We start from the raw sequence: 24,188 nt of genomic DNA, 5'->3' as shown, positions 1-24,188 counted from the left end.
GCCTAGCCAGTTGGTAAATCCTGGCTATATAGGCTACGGAGGAGCGAGTTCATTGTTGCCTGCTTGGTTTTTTTAAGGTGTTGCATGAATAACATTAGTCAATTAAGGTAGCTTAATTTACACACACATGTTTTATAAAAAAAAAGGGTAAATACAAAATTGTGATCTCAACTGTCAGCAGAGGAATGTGGTGCCAGACCGTGCCACCTTGTGGATTCATGTTTCAACGAAAATATTTTAAATATGCAATGAGCCAAAAGAGCCAGTCTTTTGAACGGCTCTTTTAAGTGAGCCAGAGCCATGGCTCTGGCTCACTTCAAAGAGCCATAAATTGCATCTCTATTGGTCGAGGACTGGCTGGCCACCTCTGATACCCGAATCTAGCTATGCTCGTAACATGGGCCATGGTGGAAGTCCGTATATGGTCAGCACACATTCTAGTGGGGAGAATGAATGGAAAATGTACCAATTATATTTTTATTTGAATGAAATACAATCACTGAATATACCTTTAATGCAACGGTGAGAGAATGCATCAGCTTGTGATGGTGATGCAAAAGTGGCTGGCAGAAGTGAGAAGTACTTCTGCAACCACAGTCACTTGACCGGCTCTGTCACAGAGACATGAAAGTACATCAGCTATCAACGGCCATTACAGTCACCATCAGTGGATCGATTGCTCTCATGCGCTACAATATACTACCGGTAAGTGATCTCTCGACACCCTTTGTGCACACAACACTTAATCTCGCGCGCCTACCTTTAACAAAAGCAGCACTGCATGCGTTACGTCCCCATTCGACCAATAGTGGGTACATTTGGGCCAGAGGGCTTGCTGTAAGGAAGAAGAAGTCGTCCTGGATCCAACAAGGTCACGTACTATGTCGGAGGGGAGGGAGGGAGGGAGGGCTGCTGACTCCCCACACAGCAAGCCAGTTCACCCGCTGCTGCATAATATAGTCTCCTTCACAATGAGGCGAGGGGGGAGTGAGGGGTGGTGGTGGAGGGGGGGTGCATTGTATCTTTACACCGTCTGGCTTGCGGAACACGTCTTTGGAGCGGCGCTGCGTGTTAACACCACAGAGTGTCAGGAGTGTCCCAACCCAGCATTCCCTTTATCCTCGAACCACCCCCCATGCCCTCCCTCGCCCTGATTTTTTTAAAGAAAGCTAAACACCACGCAGAAAAGAGCAAAATTGTCCTCAACCACTCCAGTGCCGTGGTTTGAATCCAAAAGGAGACGACAACAAAAAAGGAGCAGCGGGTTGTTTATCTTCGACGACAGGTTGTATCGCTCCCGACAGGTAATTATGATACGCGATACGCCGTTATCAAGCGCAGGCCAAAAGAAAAAAGGGGCCCTGTTTTCTCCTAACCTGACAATTCAGTGTCCTTGTCATGTGCTCCAGAGAACAGAATTACAATGCTACGAGTCCCCAGGCTGCTGTCCTACAAGAAGGGGAGAGAGAGCAAGGACGTGCTGGCCATTGGGAAAAGCGAGACAACTCCCGAACGGCCGGTTCATTCCCGGCCGGTCCAGGCCGGCCATTAGCAAAACATTTTAAATAAAATGTCGGCCTTCGTTCCATTTTGGGGGACTGGGCAGCCAACAAAGTAAATCGTCACTGTCGGGCAGAAACTTCGTATCTCCAAGTTTCAAATTTATATATATTTTTTTTGTAAAGCAAAGCCCTGCTTTACCATACAAGGCTGTTGCACAAAAGTAGTGAAAACAGCAGATCTACAAGCACACAAAGCCTCGCGGTGTGAGGCGTTGTGTGCTTGTAGATCGGCTGTTTTCACTAGTTTAACCCATTTAGACCGGGAACGCAAAATGCGTTTTTACCTTTCAGGCCGGGAACGCAAAATGCTGTTTACCCTTTCAGACCGGGAACGCAAAATGCGTTTCCAGTAGTTTTTACCCTCTTCTGGTCTCGTGGCCAATGAAATGCATCAGGAGGCGATGACGTATGCTTCCATGACTACCGCAAAGCATTCTGGGATTTTTATTTTTGGCTTTGCATAACTTTATTTGTCGGAGAATCCCAGTGCGCACAAGAACAGCTTCTCATAGCGGCGAAATGAAAGACGCGTTGAGCGAAGGCAAACCGGACCCGCTGGAATTGGCATTGTTATTGTTACGTGATATGTTTGAAAACGACGACGATGATGAAGTGTTTCATGGATTTCATGAGGACTGGATTACTTTTCACGGACGCACTTTGACACGGCTAGTTTCAGAGACCTACTCTTTGCTAGCACAGAGTCAACCCCAAACTCCAGTCCAGAACAACAGATTCGCAGCTATCTGGAGGTAATAACACTTATAAAATGATTATGATGATATGGTTCATTCATTCACATACACAGGCGCACACACACGCGCGCGCGCACATATAATAATAATGACAAATGTCGCTCGCCAGATTTACCGTTATATGGAGCTAAAAACAAGAATTGACAAGTGTCAATATAAAATCTGTTCAAAGTCAGGGACTTTGAATAGTCTATCCATAATGAGTGGGGCGTGAACACAGCAATATTAAGAAAGCGAAGAGAAGTAATGTTGCATAGTTGTGGTGGAACAAAAATAATTGAAATATTCAATATAAAGGCTGGTGGATTGTTGTTTCTTGTCAAAGTGGTGGCCTATGGTGTAAGACCTATGGTGTAAGGTCTCAAATATTTGCTAATTATGTTTCTATGTGCTACATTGGCTGAGAAATGTATTTTTTTATTAGACGTTTTATAAGATTTATTACAATTTTTGAGTTTGCAGAGTAATTTCCCATGAAAGCCAAAGGTGTAAGCTATCAAACAGTTTTGAAATTTTGTTTCTAGCTGCTACAGAGGCTGAGAAATAAATGTTTTAGTAGACGTTGACACCTCTGTGAAGTTTTCCATAAAATCTCAGGTTTTAGGGGTATTTTTCCAATCGGCCATAGGTTTTTAAGGCTTTTTTCCAGGCGGACTTAGGTCTAAATGGGTTAAATCATTTTTTAAATGGTTTTGGACATACAAGGTTTCCACCCGACAACGACGAAATATAACTCATGTACGGTAATTGGCCCACTGGCTTGTCACTTGTCATGATCTGAAATGGCAAATCTTTGAGTACCAGCAGCGCTAGAGAGAGAGAGATCTCTCTCTATAGCGCACAATGAGGGCCTCTCCAACTCTTTTTCCCGGGCTGAATCAGGGGCCCAGCACGTCCCTGAGAGAGAGCCAGGACTGCAGGGACTCTGCGAAATACTGTAGCTAAAGTCCCCAGGGGACCCCGATGTTTTATTTGTGGTTTTGACATGGTGAAATTATTTCTTTGTTCAATTTTTAATCTGTTTCAACTCAAAACAATCCCCGAAAATAGCATTTAATTGTACCGAAAGTAAGCCGCATAGAGCTATAAGCCTGGTTCAAAGTGGCCTTAGTTCCGTGCATGTTTGTGCAATTCTCTGTACTTGCCTGCCAGGCTGTGTTCGACTCTTTTTCACTTGATTGGCTGGGTCAACTTGGCATTAAATCAGTTGTTTATTTGCCCCAAAAAACCTTTAATTAAAGCTGCTATTGATTTGCAATCCGTTTTTTTTTACTTCGGGGTAGCATCTAACAAACAGAGAAATTACTTCCACAGCCTTGGGCTTTTCAGCCCAATCAGACAGCTTTGTCACTTTTCTTTGTCATTTGGCAAATCACTCCAGTGAATATCCTCTTTCATGATCAATAATGACATGGTTGTTATTCTCATATTATTTTCTTTATTTTCAGATGCGGCTCACAGTCGACGGTTACTCTGCGAGGCTGTGTAATTAAACCACTGTTGAATCTCGCTCAATAATCCCTCTGCAGAAAATCTCTTCAAAACGACAAGAACTAAGGCTAGAACAGACTTTGGTAGCACAAAAAAAGAAAAACAAGTCATTACGGCCTCATAGTGTGAGCGGAGCACTTTGTGACAGATTAATACCATTCTCTGCAAATCTCGAGCGTTCAAACCCAAAACGCAGACGGGAGTCTGGGACACAAAATCAATATTTCCCTGTCACTAATATGATATGCCCAGGGCCGCCATTTCCGTGGCCACTCATAGCTTTAAGTGGGTTGCTGTTGGAGCTCATCTTAACTGGTATTTACAGTGGGCTTCGGTAAATGCCCCAGTCTTGATTTGTAAAGTTTAAAGGCTCTTCCCCTCAAGAGCGTGCACGTTCAAACATTCATCTGCGCTTTTCATCTCATACATGCCAGAGTTCATCTTTTGCTTTCTCTAAAAGAAAATGACCCAATATGTTAAAATACCGATAGTCAAGCTGATGAAGGCCGGTATCCCATTAGCCATACAAATAGGCCTAAACGTTCTAAAAGTAAGAATAAATGATAATTATTTTTTATTTATAATGCACTTTACATCGTTGCAAATCACGAAGTGCTACAGGATTTAAAAACAATAGTCATTCATTTTGTTTTAGTCGTCTGAAATTATTTAGTTTTAGTCGACTAAATCTACAGCTGATTTGGTCGCCAAAAAATGTATTTTGGCGGGCCTTGATGGTGATTTTACACTTGGTTGCATGCTGAAAATAGCCAATCTACAAGTTCACAACGCACCACGGCGCGAGTCTGCACGACGCGAGTCTGCATGACGCGTTATGAGCTTGTAGATCTGCTATTTTCATAGAGCAATACCCGAGTGCAACCAAACATAAAATTACTTGTCTTTTAGTTCCACTGGATCTCTTCTCCACTAGTCCCTCCCTAAAATATTTGTCCAGTTTTTATTTGTTGATAAAATTGACAATGTATTTAATCTTAGTTCTAGTCATCATAGCTTAGTTTTTGTTCAGTTTTTATTTAGTTTTTGTCAGTGGACCAACATGTTGGTCAGTGGACCAACATTTCTCGTCATAGTTTTTAGTCAACGAAATCAACACTACAGTATCATGGTGAATTGATTTGTCGTTGGGGCAAGGAGAAGGAGGTTTGTGTTGGATGAGCGAAGGTTTCGAGTGAGGGTTGTGGTTTGAGACGTTCTTTGAGGTATGGGAGCATTGCCGTGGATGCACCGATGAGTCAGAAGGGAGATCTTGTATATTCTGTCCTGAAGATGATGGGGAGCCAATGAAGTTAACTCATTCGTAGTTTACGGCCGTAGAGCCCGGAGATTTCTCTATGTCTTTCACTGCCGGCTTCTCCTACCTGTTAACATGGGCGCTCATCCAGTTCCCATCGTGCGTGATCGGACACTGCTATGCATCGTGTGTTCGCGTATTCCTTCAGCTTCTCAAATCCGTTGAAATTTTTTCAATTGATCAATCCGTTCTCCATCTGTAAGCCGCGGAGTTTATACAGAAAGCTAACGGGCCAAAATAGACGACGGACCATCCGCTTCCGGTTCACAGCCTCAATGATAAGTGGTCCGCTCAATAATGTGTCCGTGTAGAAACCGATCACGGAGCATTAGTTCCGGCCTATTTTAGTTCCGCTTCGATAAAAAAAATGTTTTTAATTAAAGCTTATTAAATCTCCGGGTTCTACGGGCATGGCAGAGAAGGGGTACAAAGGGGTATTTTTTGGGCAGAGGTTGAGTTAATGGAGGGGTGGGTGTGATGTGGTCAAATGTTCACACTCGTCAGGATCCTAGCATCGCTTTTTCAAATGTATTGAAGGGATTCCGATGAGTAGTAGTGCTTTGCAGTAAGCTTGGTGGAGACGAAGGCATGGACCGTTTTTAGTTTTTTTTTTGTTTCAGCATCTGTCAGGGAGAGTGTGGGCCGGGCAGAGATTGGCAATGTTCCTGAGGTGTAAAAAGGAGGTCATCCACCATAGGAACACAAAGTATCTCTATTAACAAAGGTGTATTTGTCACTCTTTTTTTTGCATTTTTTTGCATTAACATTATCCCACCTCTACCAAAGAGCACCTTGCTGGATTTTACTCACCTACACTGTAAAGAAAAAAGTTGTGTTGTCAACCCACAGACTTACATACCGGTAACCTTTTAAAATGGAGTCATTTAGCACATGCTCATTTTTACAGCGGTTTACAGGGGTGTGTTTGTCCAACAACAACAGGGCAAGTGTCCAAGGACTTAACATAGACGGGGTGCAAACTAACTCAGAGAACAAGAAAGTGAGCAAACACAGCAATCATTTATCGAAATAATTGAGCAGAGAGTATAGTAAGTGAGTGTAGCCTGTTCAGTACATTGACTCATTAGCCCTACCATCCAGCACTATCTTCTTTAATGGTTACCTGTTATTTTCTTCTCTCACATTATTGCTAGTGGTGAGGGTAGTAACTATAGTAAAAACATCACTAGAAAATACTGTTTCTGAAGAAACTGTGGGTTCGAGTAGCATGGTAAGTAGGCTACAGTATGAAGATGGTGATGTATAGGCACACCTGATATCACAGGGGGTTAATGGAATAATACATAAATAATAAATAGTGAAGATAACATGGAGCTCACTACTGGACATACAGTATGTGCTCATCATTATATTGTCCAATCAGAAAAGGGAAAATTCCAGACCTCTCCATTCTGCGTTTTTTCTCCATTCTATGTAATGGAGAAATCAAATACTTATTTTCCCCACATGGACATATAGTGGGAGAAATATGTAACAAAAATAGGCTAATGTGTTCACTTCCGGCAGAAAGCGTGAAAGTTTGCACCTAGGGGTATTTTTGTGTGCTGAATTCAAAAATTGACGGTCCCAAGCACTTTTCCCATGGGATCTGGTGGCTCTAATTCACTTACCATACTAGGGAAAAAAAGACCCCCCAAAAAATCTTCTTTATCTAGGGGGTTTTCATGATTCTGAATCCATTGCAAGCATTTGTTTTGCACGAAAAACATTCCTTGGGCTCAACATGGACCCTACAAACCTGTGATGACTCATCACTAAATCATAGTTTGTGGGGTCCATTTCTAGCCCAAGGAATGTTTTTTGTGCAAAGCAAATGCTTGCAATGGATTCAGAATCATGAAAACCCCCTAGATAGACCCCTCACATGCTACTTAAAGAAGATTTTTGGGGGGTCTTTTTTCCCTGTATGGTAAGTGAATTAGAGAAAAGTGAATTTGAGAAAAGTGCTTGGGACCGTAAATTTTTGAATTCAGCGCACAAAAATACCCCTAGGTGCAAATTTTCACGCTTTCTGCCGGAAGTGAACACCTTTTTCACATATTTCTCCCACTACGCACAAAGTCAATATGTGACTTTTTGTGTGAGTCACGGCTTGCTCCGCTCAAAAAGAAATAGCTGGTGGTGATTCATTCTACACCAGGGATCTTCAACGTTTTCAGGCCAAGGACCCCTTAGCTGAGAGAGAGATGAAGCAGGGACCCCCTCTACATAATTGTATAAATGTGTGATGCAGATTTTCATCAATTTCATAGGTTGTTTCTTTTGGATTTGTGTTTTTAGTTACAGTAACTTGACCTTTCCCTCTGTACTTGGTCTGCTCTTTTTTCCCTCTACACCAAACCTATTTGCCGATCTACAAGCTCACCTCGCAGCGCGAGGCGTTGAGAGCTTGTAGATCTGCTATTTTTGGCTAAAGTTCTCCTCAGAATAGGGATGTGAGGGTTGAAATTGTTCATTTAAAATAATGATCCTATCACAAAGATTTGGGGGCCCCCCTGTAGTAACTCTGAGGACCCCTAGGGGTCCCAGACTCCCTGTTGAAGACCCCTGTTCTACACAGAGCTAACTGGGAAAATTATTTGGTAAATAATGCTGGCCTCAATTGGCGTCACACTCCCGGCAAGTGGTGCCTCTTCATTTTACATTTACAATCCAGAGTTCTGGCTGACACTCTGCACCTGAGCCATTTACAGCAAGTGGGAGCAAAGAACAAGCTTCAATTCATAGATCATCCATATTGTAAGAAATCAATACCGAGGAAGCCAAGGGCGTCTGCGGTGCTCCAAAAATGATTCAGTGGTCACTGAATATCGGATACGAGGAAATGGAAGCCTAGGAATTGGGCGGGTAGTATAGGACTTCTTAAAAACGAAAATATCGAGCAACAATACTGCCCTACAAAGGCAGAGTGCAGTAACTACGCTTTGGACAGACCAACTTATTTGGGTGAAATTTTGCTACTACTACGTGTCATCATTTCGACAACGGAGCGTCGGGAGGGTTAGCGACTAGGGTTAGCGACTAGGGTATAGGGTTAGGTTTGGGTGTCGAAAATATGACACATAGTAACAGCGAAATGCTCCCCTTATTTGTGTATCCCAAATGTCAAAGTAGCCTTCATGATATTGGATTATAAACAATATTACCTCAAGAACAGATATATAAAAATGTGATAACAATAAATTTACCCACATTCGTTCCGGATGGGGACCCGTTTCGAAACGGGTCCCCATCCAGAATCAATGGGGGTAAATTTACTCAAATCAAATTTTTGTCTTAGGAATGTGACAAAAACTAAAAAATATTATTGAACTCTAGTCTCCATGGCATGAGTAATCAATAGAGAAAAAAAAAGTCATTTGGGGGGTGAACTACTCCTTTAACACCACAAAACAACACTATTTGGGATATTAAAAACTGTTTCTAACGCCCATATTGTTAAGGTTATTTTAATTCAATGGTTAATTGGAAATGTTATTAATTAATGCATTATTGATTTTGTTTTCCTGTAATAATTCACCGTTTGTCAGCCTTCTGATTGGTCCCTGAGACTCCCTGACTGGCCAACCAGAAAAAATCATTCACTTTTTGCTATCGGGGGTGGAGTTTGTGCAGTGGAGAAGGTTGCTTCAGGCTTTCAACAACGGTCCGCTCTGCGGAGCACGGCGTGCGTGCAGTACGGCGCCGCGAGCTGATAGCGATTTCGCTCAAAATAATGAATAAGCTTCAACAGACTAGTTCACATGGACCTTATCAATGTAACTAAGAGTTACGATTGGGTACATATATTTTAAATGGGCAGAATTACGAAAGCCAGCCTATTATGTGAGTAGAACTATAATCTGGCTGTCATTTTCCTACCCAAGATGCACTGCGCTTTCTCTTTCTATAATATCTCCTGTCTGATCCAGAGGATTAAACTAATTAAAACATATATTTTCGGGGGAAAACTACTGTTTTGCTATGTAATTACTGTACTTTTTTCTTCCCTTTTTATTAATATCACCTAGATGTGTTTTTTTTGGTACTTTATATAGCTGTAATGAGGCTATGAAAAATCTTTTTTTCCCATTCATTTCCAATGTAAAAACAATCTGCCATGATGATTCTGTCCCACTGGGATTAAACTAATTAAAACATATATTTCCGTGGGAAACCCCCTATTTTGCAATGTAACTACTGTACCTTTGTCTTCCCTTTTTATTAATATCACCTAGATGTTTTTCCTTTGGTACTTTAAATTGCAATAATGAGGCAATGAAAATACCCTCTCCCCCCATTCACTGCCACTATAAAAACAATCTGCCCAGGGTCAATTGAACCACCATAGTAACAGGGCAGAATGGGGCGGGATTTGCAAATGAGAGAATTATATCTGCTCTCCTCCCTACAGATACACACACACACACACACACACACACACACACACACACACACACACACACACACACACACACACACACACACACACACACACACTACTCAATGGAAATCCTTTTGACATGCATTTATTAATATACATTTGTGTCAATAAAGAAATTAAATCAAAACTCACCTTGTCGTCTTTTTTGACGACATAGGGTTAGTTAGGTTCATGGTTTTGACAGTATTATTGGTTCATGTTTTTGATAGTATTATTACAAAGTTGATTTAACCCTCTAAGGCCCACGGTTGTAATATTACAACGTTTGTATTTTATCCAAAAAAAGGTTTAAATCATTTTATTTTAGCTCCCCCTACCACCTAAACACCACCATTGGATTCTATTGTTTAGTATTACAATGCCATTGGCCACAATATTTGCATATAAATACCCCCCACAGGGGCTGACATTCACACCCGCCACACCCGCTGAAATTCCAGAGTTTTGACGAACAACATCTCACTTTTTCATGGAAGCTATACCTCAAAAAAACATAAGTAAAATGCCTGTACTATTCTTGTTGGTGATCATTAGAATGTCTAGATAGAACATGTACATATGTTATTATTTTGAAAAATATCCCCCATATGTAAATTAGAGCATGATTTATGATTTTTGATTTATGGCTATAAAATCTTACAAAAACATTTTTTTGAAAAAAACATTACATTTTCCTCTTAATAGGACTCCTACAACACCATCTGATTTTTTTCAATTTTTTATTTCAAGTATTTCTTAATGCGGGCCTTAGAGGGTTAAAGTTGATTTTTTCCTTTGTTGTGTAGCTCGAAAAAAAGCCACTTTAGTATGACAATTTTATTAATATTAAGTGGTTTGTGATGATCGGGTCCAATATTTAGTTCAGTGTTCAGTTACAAGAGGGGGTGGGGCCGTTGGGCTCATAGAGTTATATTTAAAGGGTGGGGCTAAAAGAAGCAGGAAGGAAAACAATATGACAGTGCAACCACATGTGGATGTATCAGCATGTCTGTGTGTTTGGAGCTGGGTTTCACTCAGTGTTTCTACCATAACCAGCTGACATTAATAACTACAAGATGGACTGTGGCTGGTCAACTAACACTAGCATGGAGGAGGAGAGAGTGTGGGAGACATTTCAACAGGTTTCTGTGAGTATGGACGCTATCTGATAATTCAGCCCTAGAATGGCTGTGATGATATCACCTACATTTCACAATGTCACCGACACAGGAGGGCATAGGAGTGATCTATGGCTTTATACTACATAATGAATACATTAAATGAATGTAATATCACAGCCACTCTAGGATTACAGTAGGACCTTTAACAGTGTTGTGGTGTTTTGAATAGTGTGCTTCAGGACCTGCTACCACAGCTGTGCAGTAGAGGTGATCAGGACTTCTGCATACCAGAGGATCCAGGTACAGTCAGTCAGTCAGTCAGTCAGTACTGGGTTCTCCAGCTCAGCCCTCATCTTGTTGGGAAACTGGTTGCAGGCAGCAGTCTGTCCAAAGTTTTCAGTTCAGAGGACAATACTTTCATTGAGGATTAAAAATCCAAGCATTCAGGACAAAAACAAATGTGGTTTGTGAAGCTAAATGTTTAAAATGTTCTTTTGGACTGGATGGGTCCTTCATGTCATGTCAGAATCAAGAAATGAAAGCAGAGTGGTTCACTACTTCTTTCTCTCTTGCATCTGTGATGCTGCCTTAATGATATGTAAATCAGTCAGTTACATTAGACGTTATTGTTACTATTGGTTGGTTGAAATGTCACTGATAGGCTTGTCACAAGTATGATATAATCGCCATCATAATCATTTCCATGTTGCAAAAAATATACATTAGCTACTGTATGTACCGGTATATCTGATCTATAAGCTCACAAAGCATCACAATGCGACACGTTGTGAGCTTGTAGATCGGCTATATCCGCTACTTTTTAATTAAATATGGCCTATTTTGGCCGTAGCATATTATTTATTTTGAAAAGATAAACAGAAACATCATTTATATATTCCTTCCAATGTTCAAAGGACAAATTCAATTAAATTGTTTTGCAATTATTTGTATGATCATCAAGCGAAATTTCATGATGATGACACTGATCTACCATCTGATCCTTATACCAGTAAGACACCCGCACACACTCACATAATCTGCTGGTTTTCATACTAGTAAGACGCCTCAGGGCAATTCTTGGCCAATTGGCCAGTGATGTACATCGGACCAGTTACCCATATATGGAGACCCCTGCATGATAGTCAACAATGTTATGTCAAAACATGCCCATATCTGGGCATTACCAAATATGGGCATTCCCAGATATGTCCTTAATATTGATGACAATGGGACAAGGTTCTCCATATATGGGCATAAAACATATGTTAATTAGTAAAGCCAAGCAGGGCCATGGTGAGTTATGGCCTGGGTTTGATGCCTGGGGATCTCCATATATGGGCATAAGGGGGTACCATAACAGGGCATCATCTGGGAATGCCCATACTGTATATGGACATTTTATTTATTGTATCCTTTATCAATATATATCCATATACATTTATGGACTTAATATTAACGTTTTCGGGGAAGGTAGGGTGTAAATCAGAGTAAAGCAGGCTCTTGGACCAGTTAGGGCCAGGGATTGATGACATCAGAAATCTCCATACATATGGGCATAAAAGGGATTTTATTTCTGGGAATGCCAATATATGGACTTTTTATTTTTATTTTATCCTTTATTATCAATAATAATATGTATCCATATTCAATATTGACGTTTTCGGGGACAGGTATGGTGTAAATGTATGATACTACTTAGTAAGGGGCCTCGGGTCAGATACTACGTCACAATTTGAGATCGTTCGGTGGTTCGATTTCTTGGCCATCTGGCCGGTGATGTATATCGATGACAGAGATCAGAGATCTTCATATATGGGCATAAAAGGGATTCTGGGGAATAATCATAAGGATTTTTACATAGGTGATGTAAAAGTTTTTTTGCCAGACCCATGAAATGGGTAGGCCTACATAAGCAAATGTCGGTCTGTCCGGGTTTTCTATATAAAGGGTATATATGATGATGACATGATGACATGCCTACAAAAGGTATGATGTCATAAATGATGATGACAGACAGGGGGTCTGGCACAACCAGGTTGACCTGGTCTAGTTTTTTTACATAGGGGATGACTGGAAGCAAGGATGGAAGGCTCGTCTGAGGATGACCTAGAGAGAGAGAGAGAGAGAGAGAGAGATGTCACCTGTGATATCACCTGTGATGTCACTGTGATGTGTCAAGGGAACCAACCCATAGACTGTAAAAATATGTTCACACCAGGGCAGGAATTTCAGGGAGGCCATGGAGGCAATGCCCGTCGTTGCCCCTCAATTTGGCCTTGTGCCCCTCCAAAAAATGGCATGCCCTGAGGCCACAGTGGCCTTAAATTAATGCTCCAGCTGACTGAACCACTTTCTCCTCTGTCTCTGTCTTGCCAACGTGCAGACACCAGTATCCCTTTCTTGTCATGTAGACACCAGTGTCTTTTTTTGAGTCCCCATTTTTAAGTATTTTTGATTGGTGCAGGGCTGAGCATAGATCAGATTTAATGTATTTATTTCACAGCAGATAGTCAACATATTAAATTTAAAATGTATATATTCATGACCTTCCTGCCCTGGCATTTGGCCTTTGTGCCCTCTAATAATGGACAACAACAAAAGGCCAAGTGGTCTTGCCCCTAAAATGATGAAATTCCAGGCCTGGTACACACACTGACACACACAGACAGACACACAGAGACACGCTGTGACATTTCTCATGGTAAACTGCAACGGTCGCAATTAGTTAATTGTAACTCAACAGTTTTTCTCTCTCCACTCCTCTGCCACTCAGGTTGAAGAGTGCATCGCTGCATGTCTGGCTGACATCTCACAGAGGATGTTTTCTTCTCACCACCTCAAGCTGAACCCAGACAAGACTGAGCTTCTCTTCTTCCCAGGTAAGTCCTGCCCCATGCGGGATCTCACTGTTTGCATCTGGTGACTTTGGTTCCAACAGCCAAGAGCCTTGGTGTTGTCCTGGACAGTCATTCATTCATTCAGAGCCTTGGTGTTGTCTTGGGCAGTCAGCTCTCACTCAAGGCACACGTCGCAGAGGCCACTCGGTCATGTAGGTTTACACTCTATATCAAGGGTCCCCTAACTTTCAGCTGTGACCCTCAAATAATCGCATTTGAACTGGGGCCCCCACCACCCTGACAAGCATTACATTTAGTTTGACTCATTTCCACAGATAAATATTGTGAAAATAGCCGATCTACAAGCTCACTTGTATTATTCCATTTGATAACTAGAGAGCCTTGTCCTGCTCTTCCCACCTAATTAACTATACTATAAAAACTGGTCAAACATTGGTCAAATTGTCAAATAATATAAGAAAGAGACAAACATTTTGAAAATAGACGATCTACAAGCTCGCAACCCCTTGCAGCGTCATAAGCTTGTCGATCTGCTATTTTCACAATATTTAATATCTGTGGAACCGAGTCAAACTAAATGTAATTCCTCAACTCCTACAATTCCAAGTGCTTGTCAGGGTGGGGGATCCCCAGTTCAAATATGATTATTTGGGGGGTCGCGGTTCAGAACCACTAGCTGGACTAACAAACTAGCCTGGAGAAGAAGAGAGAGTGTCCCTTCCACATTGTGCTCGATTGATGTTAGTGACTGACATAGATATGACGACCATGCAGATGTACATGTATGCTGGTCATTCTTGTGTTTTTGTTACTTAGGCTTGTTTTTCTTGACCACAATGTTAAAATTGTAATTGAGATGGCATGTTATTTAGACTGATGCTAGGTTCATTGTTTACCTGCTATCCCATAGTTTCAGTGTACAGATCAAACCTTCTGATGGATTTCATAGACTTGTTTGACAGCACTGTCATCGTTGTTGTGTAGGATTCATGTTCATGTGTATTTTTCAGACATTTAGCATGACCTTTGGCTACTTGTATTGGTTCTGACATTTGTTTTCCCCTCTTCACCAACATGTTGTGAGCTTGTAAATTGGCTAGTTTTGGCGAATGTTCCCACCAGAATAGGGATGCTATTGGGTTCAGGTGGTTAATGTAAAAACAAAAACAAGGTCCCGGACCCCCTGTCGAAGACCCATGGTTTAGCACTACACTGTCTCTACTGTGATCCTAGTTTACTGACACATGACTACGCTGTCTCTATGTGATCCGAGTTTACTGAGACACTACACTTCTGTGTGTATGTATGTGTTTACTTTGCTTAATGTAAGTCGCTCTGGAAAAGAGTATCTGCTAAACGCATGTCCAGGTTTTCATCTATTGTTTGATTGTGTTGTTATTTATCAGTGGCGTAGCGTTAGGTCCCCAGTGCAGGCTATGTAGGACAGATTTAGCTCTTGAGCGGTGCTCCTGGAAGGAGCTAAGCTTCAACATCTGGCTTTGTCCGGGCTCTGAATCGTGGCCTACATCTTGGCACAAAGCGCTCAAAGTTTGTTGTACGCCCAGCTTTGCCGGACGCTTGATGAAATGAACTCCTGAATGGCACCGCTCACTTCACACTGTGCGCGTGTGCGTGTGCAGCTCAAACTTTGCACGCACACTCCCAGTAGGTCAAGGAAGAACCTCTGCCCCAACTTGAGCATACTTTTGTTATCAGACTATTTTACTAACACAAAGTAAAACCATGGCTGTGAGCAGGCCAGGAATTTCATGGAGGCCATGAAGGTTATGGCCGCCATTGCCCTCAGCTTGGCCTTGTGCCCCTCAAACCAATGGGAGCGTGTCGCTATTTCTACAAGTCATCTTTTCGACAACCAAACCTAATCCTAACCCTAACTCGAACCTCCATGAGGTGAGTGGCGATACATGACCTGAGGCCTGACTGTAGTTTCTTTCTTGTCAATATGTAGACAGTTAACCGGTGTCTCTTTTTTGTCATGTAGACAACAGTGTTTTTTGTTGAGATTCTGAAATCTTAACTCCCCCGAGTCCCCTTCTTTAAACCAATCCAGTGACTTCGATTGGTGCAGGGCTGAGCATGGATCAGATTGTAAATATCATTTATCTATTTCATTGCAGATTAGGTTAACCCTAACCCTTAAATTCAACAAATTCTTTCAATGGACTAAAATCTTGTTTTATTTGATGTCCTTCCTGCCCTGGCATTTGGTCTTTGTGCCCTCAAAAAAATGGACAACACCAAAGGCCAAGTGGCCTTGCCCCTAAAATGGTGAAATTCCAGGCCTGGCTCTGAGTGTTCTACGGTATGCTGTATAGCAAATGGCAGCAGGTCACTGATTATAATTGAATGTGAGTTGTTAACTTCTTTCAACACAGGCGTTAGTTACAATCTGAATCACTCACAAAGGGCCATTCTCCTCCCATTAAGATTTGAGGCCACAAAGGGCCATTCTCCCATTAAGATTTGAGGCCGATAAAATGTGTCCTCGGAAGGATTATAAATATAACTGTCTATAGCTATAAGATCTGATCATTATTCTACTGTTGAAATGGATAGATTATAAATATAACCAGTTTGTGACCTATGGCCTTTGTGTTTGACCATCAGGGTGGATCCACTGTTGAGGGAGTGGATCTTACGCTGAGAACTCCACCTTCTCTACGAGACCACACCATGTTAGAGGGTATGAATTTAACCCACACACCAACCATACAAATATACCCTAACATCACAAGAATCAAAGGACCATTCACACTATAACTATGGTTCACCATGTGAACTGCCCTTAACACCACAAAACAACACTATTTGGGACATTAAAAACAGGTTCTATACGCCCATATTGTTAAGGTTATTTTAATTCAATGGTTAATTGGAAATGTTATTAATTAATGTATTATTGATTTTGTTTTGCTGTAATAATTATTTCTGCTCTCCTCCCAACAGATACACACACACACACACACACACACACACACACACACACACACACACACACACACACACACACACACACACACTACTCAATGGAAATCCTTTTGACAGGCGTTTATTAATATACATTTGTGTCAATAAAGAAATTAAATCAAAACCCACCGTGTCGTGTTTTTTGACGACATAGGGTTAGTTAGGTTCATGTTTTTGACAGTATTATTGGTTCATGTTTTTGATAGTATTATTACAGTTTGTTGTCATAGGATATGTTGTGTCGTATGATATGAGTTATTTTACTATATAGTATATGTGTGTGACATCATCATCATACCCGGAAGTTATGCGGGAACACCTATTGAGTGGCAAAAAACTACTTTCTAGCCTTGACAGCCCATACATCCAAACAGAAAGGTCCTATCTGATTGCATTAAATGATGTTAAACTCACTTTGCCACTCAATTTGCCATTTACTTTATGCATGCGTATAGCCTTTATTAATGTTTGTATTGAAAATGGTAAATTATGACGTGAGATTTTTATGTTGTAACAACAAAGACATGGAATAGAAGTGGTTGGAATCTATTTTATGTAGGTTTCAAGTCAAACAGGCAGAATGCTGTCTAGAATCAGTTAAAAAAACAAGATGCTGTCTAAAATATGTAAAAAAAAAACTGAATGCAGTTGATAACTATGTGGCTCAGCTCATAATTGTTCATTAATGTGATATGCTGCATGCCATGACTGATATTTTTTTCAGTTAAACATTTATGTTTGGGTGTAGTACGACACCGTCTGAAACCTTATAGCCATTAATTATTTTAATGTAAAGACCAACATGTATGTAAAAACCCAAGAGCTAATCTGTTTGATTAGAAAATGTTTCTATTTTGCATAACTTATCATTACTTATATATAAATGGTGGGTTTATATACAGCACCTTTCTCCAATGAGCTTTATGATGGAAAAAACAGAACACACAATTAAATATGCAAATATGTGTTTTGACCTGCCGTCTCTTGCTTCGACTTTAAATATGACCTAAAATATTGTTTTAGTATGAAAGACCTGGTGGTGGAAAGGTAAAGCACAGGACTCGTGAGCAGAAGGTTGGGGGTTTGAATCCAGGCAATAGTAGTTTGAATTTTTTGTCCATAAGACGAGTCGGATGGATTTAGCCCGCCTCCCTCAGGTGGTAGAGGGGAGGGGTTTAAAATTTAAATAAAATTAAAAAAAAAAAAATTTTTGTTTCCTTTTCCCTTTCCCTGCCTTCTTTTGTGTTCGCTCGCCTTCTTCTCTGCCTTCTTTCGTCTGCGCCCATCTTGAGGCGTTGAGGCTTTCGGAATCTCGTTAGTGTCGGATATCTTCCATTCTGATATTTACCATCTTTCGGGGGATTGTTAGTTTTTCCATTTAGCATTTTTTCGGGTTTGTGCTTTGGACGTTTCCCATCTTTTGGGGTTTCACTTTGGACGATTTTCCTCTTTTGCCATCTTTTGGGTTTTTCGCTTGCACCTTCCACCATCTTTCGGGTTTTTGCCTGGCTTGAACCACCTTTGGACTTTTCCTTCACCATTGGTGAGGTTTGAACTCTCTCTCTTTGAACTCTGAGGCGATGATCTTAACCACTGCACTACCACTGTGGTTCTTACTTACTCTGTTCTCTTGCAAGCTTTTAAGTGAAAGATTAGAGGTAAAGGTACAAGAAGCAGGTAAAACTTTGAAAATCCCTATACCGGGGTTGAACCAGGGACCTCCTGCTCATTAGCACTACATCAGTTCCACTACACTACCATGGCTTATTTACAGCTTGCTCTCTTGCACAATTTCAAGTGAAGATTAGTTAAAGGTATAGGTTAAAACTGAGCATGACCCTTGCTAGTCTTGAACTAGTAACCTTCTGGCCACAAGGTTATTGCCTTAACCACTACTCCATGAGGGTTTGCACTGATTCTGTCCTCTTGCACATTTTCCTTTTATGCTTGTGGTAATGCCGGTTCAAACTTGAAAAATATACCTAGTGGTTTTGAACCCAAAGGTAAAATGAAATGAAAGACCCCTGTAGGGATTGAACCAACAACCTCTTGGTATCAAGACCCATTCCAGAACCACTACCCCATCAAGGTTTACACTTTACAATGCTCTTTTATGTTTTTAACTAAAAGAACTAGATAAAAGATGAAGAAAATTCCTTGCCGGGTTCGAACCCATGACCTTCTACATAGAAGAGCAGCAACTTAACCACTAGGCTGTTGCATTTTACAGATTCTTTTCCATTTTGCAGTATGTAATGAAAGATTAAGTTACTAGAGCCAGGCAAAACATGGGAAATGTTCAAATCCAGGTAAAAAGAGGAAATCAATAAACAACAACAAATGGTTATGCTTGTGGTAATGCCGGTTCAAACTTGAAAAATACACCTAGTTGTGTTGAACCCAAAGGTAATACTGAATGAAAGACCACTGCAAGGATTGAACCAACAACCTCCTGATATTAAGGCCCCATTCATAACCACTACTCCATCAAGGTTAATGCGTTAAACTCTTGCATGTCTTTTCCTAAAAGATTAGATAAAGGTGCACAAGTAATGTAAGAGATGGCCGATATCTATGCTGTGTTTGAACCAAGAACTTTAAAGTTTTGTAAATTCTGTCTTTACCACTGCACCAACTGTAGTTTGTACTTATATTGTTCTCTTGTGTGTTCTTCGGTGTAAGATTAGATCAATATAATTGATCCAGGTGAAAGTTGGAGCATATTCTTCACTGGTCTTGAACTCTGAACCGCTGTACCATTGAAGTCAATACTTCATTGGGTCTATGTGTATATTTTTGTAAAAGGTCGTGTTATGAGAGCCAGGTATAACTTGGGAAATTGTTCTTGCTTAGTTTCAAACCAAGAACATACTGATTGCAAGCCCTGTATCTTAACCTGTATCTTAATACTGGACCATAATACGTATTTTCACAGGTTTTAGCCTACATAGCCACTCAAATATTTAGATATCGTTTTCTGTCCGTTCCTAATTCTAAGCCATTTCAGACGCAATACCAATATACCCTTTGTTGGCAATAGGGTGCTGACTTTGGTCTAAAATTGGAACAATACAGAAGAGTTAGCATGGTACTATGATGAGAACCATGTGAAGTCAATTCAATTCAGGACAATTTTAGTACCACTTTACCTCATGGTTCCAACTCATATATACAGTGTCAATAGCGCGGCGGTGGCGCGAATGACGAACAGGGTGACGCGAGGCTATATTCTATTGACACTGTTTATATGAGTTGAAACCATGACGTAAAGTGGTACTAAAATTGGCCTGAATTGAATTGACTCCACATGGTTCTCATCGTAGTACCATGCTATTTTTTTCTGTATTGTTCCAATTTTAGACCAAGGTCAGCGCCCTGTTGCCAACAAAGGGTATATTGGTATATATTGGAACACAGAAGGCCGGCTACAGACCTAAAGGCACAAAAACGAGTGCGTGTCGTGTGGGGGAGGCGGGGGGCAGGCACAGCGCAATGCATTCCGGATGGGAGTCGAGTGGTTTGAAGTCGAGTGCGAGTCGTGTGGTGTTGTGTGGTTGCGTCCAACTTGCTCACGACTCGCACTAGACTTCAAACCACTCGACTTCCATCCGCAATGCATTGCGCTGTGCCTGCCCCCCGCCTCCCCCACACGACACGCACTCAACTTGTGCGTTCCAGTCTGAGTGCAGCGTAAGAGAACAATATATGTACAAACTACAGTTGGTGCAGTGGTAAAGGCAGAATTTACAACACTTTAAAGTTCTTGGTTCAAACACAGCATAGATATCGGCCACATTACTTGTGCACCTTTATCTAATCTTTTAGTAAAAGACATGCGAGAGTTTAAAGTATTAACCTTGATGGAGTAGTGGTTATGAATGGGGCCTTGATATCTGGAGGTTGTTGGTTCAATCCTTGCAGTGGTCTTTCATTCAGTATTACCTTTGGGTTCAAAACAACTAGGTGTATTTTTCAAGTTTGAACCGGCATTACCACAAGCATAACCATTTGTTGTTGTTTATTGATTTCCTCTTTTTACCTGGATTTGAACATTTCCCATGTTTTGCCTGGCTCTAGTAACTTAATCTTTCATTACATACTGCAAAAGGGGAAAATAATCTGTAAAATGCATCAGCCTGGTGTTTAAGTTGCTGCTCTTCTATGTAGCAGGTCATGGGTTTGAAACCAGCAAGGAATTTTCTTCATCTTTTATCTGGTTCTTTTAGTGAAAAACATAAAAGAGCATTGTGAAGTGTAAACCCTGATGGGGTAGTGGTTATGGAATGGTCCTTGATACCGGCAGCTTGTTAGTTCAATCCCTGCAGGAGTTTTATAATTTTGTATTACCTTTGGGTTCAAAACCACTAGGTGTATTTTTCAAGTTTGAACCGGCATTACCACAAGCATAACCATTTGTTGTTGTTTATTGATTTCCTCTTTTTACCTGGATTTGAACATTTCCCATGTTTTGCCTGGCTCTAGTAACTTAATCTTTCATTACATACTGCAAAATGGGAAAATAATCTGTAAAATGCATCAGCCTGGTGGTTAAGTTGCTGCTCTTCTATGTAGAAGGTCATGGGTTCGAAACCTGCAAGGAATTTTCTTCATCTTTTATCTAGTTCTTTTAGTGAAAAACATAAAAGAGCATTGCAAAGTGCAAACCTTGGTGGGGTAGTGGTTCTGGAATGGGTCTTGATACCAGGAGGTTGTTGGTTCAATCCCTACAGGGGTCTTTCATTTCGTTATACCTTTGGGTTCAAAACCACTAGGTGTATTTTTCAAGTTTGAACCGGCATTACCACAAGCATAAAAAGAAAATGTGCAAGAGGACAGAACCAGTGCAAACCCTCATGGAGTAGTGGTTAAGGCAATAACCTTGTGGCCAGAAGGTTACTAGTTCAAGACTAGCAAGGGTCATGCTCAGTTTTAACCTATACCTTTAACTAATCTTCACTTGAAATAGTGCAAGAGAGCAAGCTGTAATTAAGCCATGGTAGTGTAGTGGAACTGATGTAGTGCTAATGACCAGGAGGTCCCTGGTTCAAACCCGGTATAGGGATTTTCAAAGTTTTACCTGCTTCTTGTACCTTTACCTCTAATCTTTCACTTAAAAGCTTGCAAGAGAACAGAGTAAGTAAGAACCACAGTGGTAGTGCAGTGGTTAAGATCATCGCCTCAGAGTTCAAAGAGAGAGTTCAAACCTCACCAATGGTGAAGGAAAAGTCCAAAGGTGGTTCAAGCCAGGCAAAACCCCGAAAGATGGTGGAAGGTGCAAGTGAAAAACCCGAAAGATGGCAAAAGAGGAAAATCGTCCAAAGTGAAACCCCGAAAGATGGAGAATGTCCAAAGCACAAAGCACAAACCCGAAAAAATGCCAAATGGAAAAACTAACAATCCCCCGAAAGATGGTAAATATCAGAATGGAAGATATCCGACACTAACGAGATTCCGAAAGCCTCAACGCCTCAAGATGGGCGCAGACGAAAGAAGGCAGAGAAGAAGGCGAGCGAACACGAAAGTAGGCAGGGAAGGGGAAAAGGAAACAAAAAAAATATTTTTCGGAATTTTATTTAAATTTTAAGCCCCTCCCCTCTACCACCTGAGGGAGGCGGGCTAAATCCATCCGACTCGTCTTATGGACAAAAAATTCAAACTACTATTGCCTGGATTCAAACCCCCAACCTTCTGCTCACGAGTCCTGTGCTTTACCTTTCTACCACCAGGTCTTTCATACTAAAACAATATTTTAAGTCATATTTAAAGTCGAAGCAAGAGACGGCAGGTCAAAACACATATTTGCATATTTAATTGTGTGTTCTGTTTTTTCCATCATAAAGCTCATTGGAGAAAGGTGCTGTATATAAACGCACCATTTATATATAAGTAATGATAAGTTATGCAAAATAGAAACATTTTCTAATCAAACAGATTAGCTCTTGGGTTTTTACATACATGTTGGTCTTTACATTAAAATAATTAATGGCTATAAGGTTTGAGACGGTGTCGTACTACACCCAAACGTAAATGTTTAACTGAAAAAAATATCAGTCATGGCATGCAGCATATCACATTAATGAACAATTATGAGCTGAGCCACATAGTTATCAACTGCATTCAGTTTTTTTTTTTACATATTTTAGACAGCATCTTGTTTTTTTAACTGATTCTAGACAGCATTCTGCCTGTTTGACTTGAAACCTACATAAATAGATTCCAACCACTTCTATTCCATGTCTTTGTTACAACGTAAAAATCTCACGTCATAATTTACCATTTTCAATACAAACATTAATAAAGGCTATACGCATGCATAAAGTAAATGGCAAATTGAGTGGCAAAGTGAGTTTAACATCATTTAATGCAATCAGATAGGACCTTTCTGTTTGGATGTATGGGCTGTCAAGGCTAGAAAGTAGTTTTTTGCCACTCAATAGGTGTTCCCGCATAACTTCCGGGTATGATGATGATGTCACACAGATATACTATATTGTAAAATAACTCATATCATACGACACAACATATCCTATGACAACAAACTGTAATAATACTATCAAAAACATGAACCAATAATACTGTCAAAAACATGAACCTAACTAACCCTATGTCGTCAAAAAACACGACACGGTGGGTTTTGATTTAATTTATTTATTGACACAAATTTATATTAATAAACGCCTGTCAAAAGGATTTCCATTGAGTAGTGTGTGTGTGTGTGTGTGTGTGTGTGTGTGTGTGTGTGTGTGTGTGTGTGTGTGTGTGTGTGTGTGTGTGTGTGTGTGTGTGCGCGCGCGCACGCGCGTGTGCGTGTGTGTATCTGTTGGGAGGAGAGCAGAAATAATTATTACAGCAAAACAAAATCAATAATACATTAATTAATAACATTTCCAATTAACCATTAAATTAAAATAACCTTAACAATATGGGCGTATAGAACCTGTTTTTAATGTCCCAAATAGTGTTGTTTTGTGGTGTTAAGGGCAGTTCACATGGTGAACCATAGTTATAGTGTGAATGGTCCTTTGATTCTTGTGATGTTAGGGTATATTTGTATGGTTGGTGTGTGGGTTAAATTCATACCCTCTAACATGGTGTGGTCTCGTAGAGAAGGTGGAGTTCTCAGCGTAAGATCCACTCCCTCAACAGTGGATCCACCCTGATGGTCAAACACAAAGGCCATAGGTCACAAACTGGTTATATTTATAATCTATCCATTTCAACAGTAGAATAATGATAAGATCTTATAGCTATAGACAGTTATATTTATAATCCTTCCGAGGACACATTTTATCGGCCTCAAATCTTAATGGGAGAATGGCCCTTTGTGGCCTCAAATCTTAATGGGAGGAGAATGGCCCTTTGTGAGTGATTCAGATTGTAACTAACGCCTGTGTTGAAAGAAGTTAACAACTCACATTCAATTATAATCAGTGACCTGCTGCCATTTGCTATACAGCATACCGTAGAACACTCAGAGCCAGGCCTGGAATTTCACCATTTTAGGGGCAAGGCCACTTGGCCTTTGGTGTTGTCCATTTTTTTTGAGGGCACAAAGACCAAATGCCAGGGCAGGAAGGACATCAAATAAAACAAGATTTTAGTCCATTGAAGGAATTTGTTGAATTTAAGGGTTAGGGTTAACCTAATCTGCAATGAAATAGATAAATGATATTTA

The 24,188-nt window shown here is 40.6% G+C and overlaps 1 protein-coding gene across 1 annotated transcript in view; it reads right to left on the bottom strand.

Annotated features, from left to right (window-relative positions):
* Positions 1–23,693, bottom strand: part of LOC308280091 (oxysterol-binding protein-related protein 9-like) — a gene marked incomplete at both ends in the record, with an annotated part of 73,679 nt that extends 49,986 nt beyond the window's left edge. Inside the window, 2 exons of the mRNA XM_080720353.1 lie at positions 16,186–16,204; positions 23,594–23,693. Coding sequence (XP_080576479.1) covers positions 16,186–16,204; positions 23,594–23,693 — 119 coding nt within the window. The remainder of the gene's footprint in view (positions 1–16,185; positions 16,205–23,593) is intronic.
* Positions 23,694–24,188: the final 495 nt, after the last annotated feature.

Source organism: Nannobrachium achirus (genome assembly GCF_963921795.1).
Source record: "Nannobrachium achirus genome assembly, chromosome: 24".
In the NCBI taxonomy this organism is placed as follows: Eukaryota; Metazoa; Chordata; class Actinopteri; order Myctophiformes; family Myctophidae; genus Nannobrachium; species Nannobrachium achirus.
Note: the sequence above shows the minus strand (reverse complement) of the source record. Positions and strands in the feature narration are given on the sequence as shown.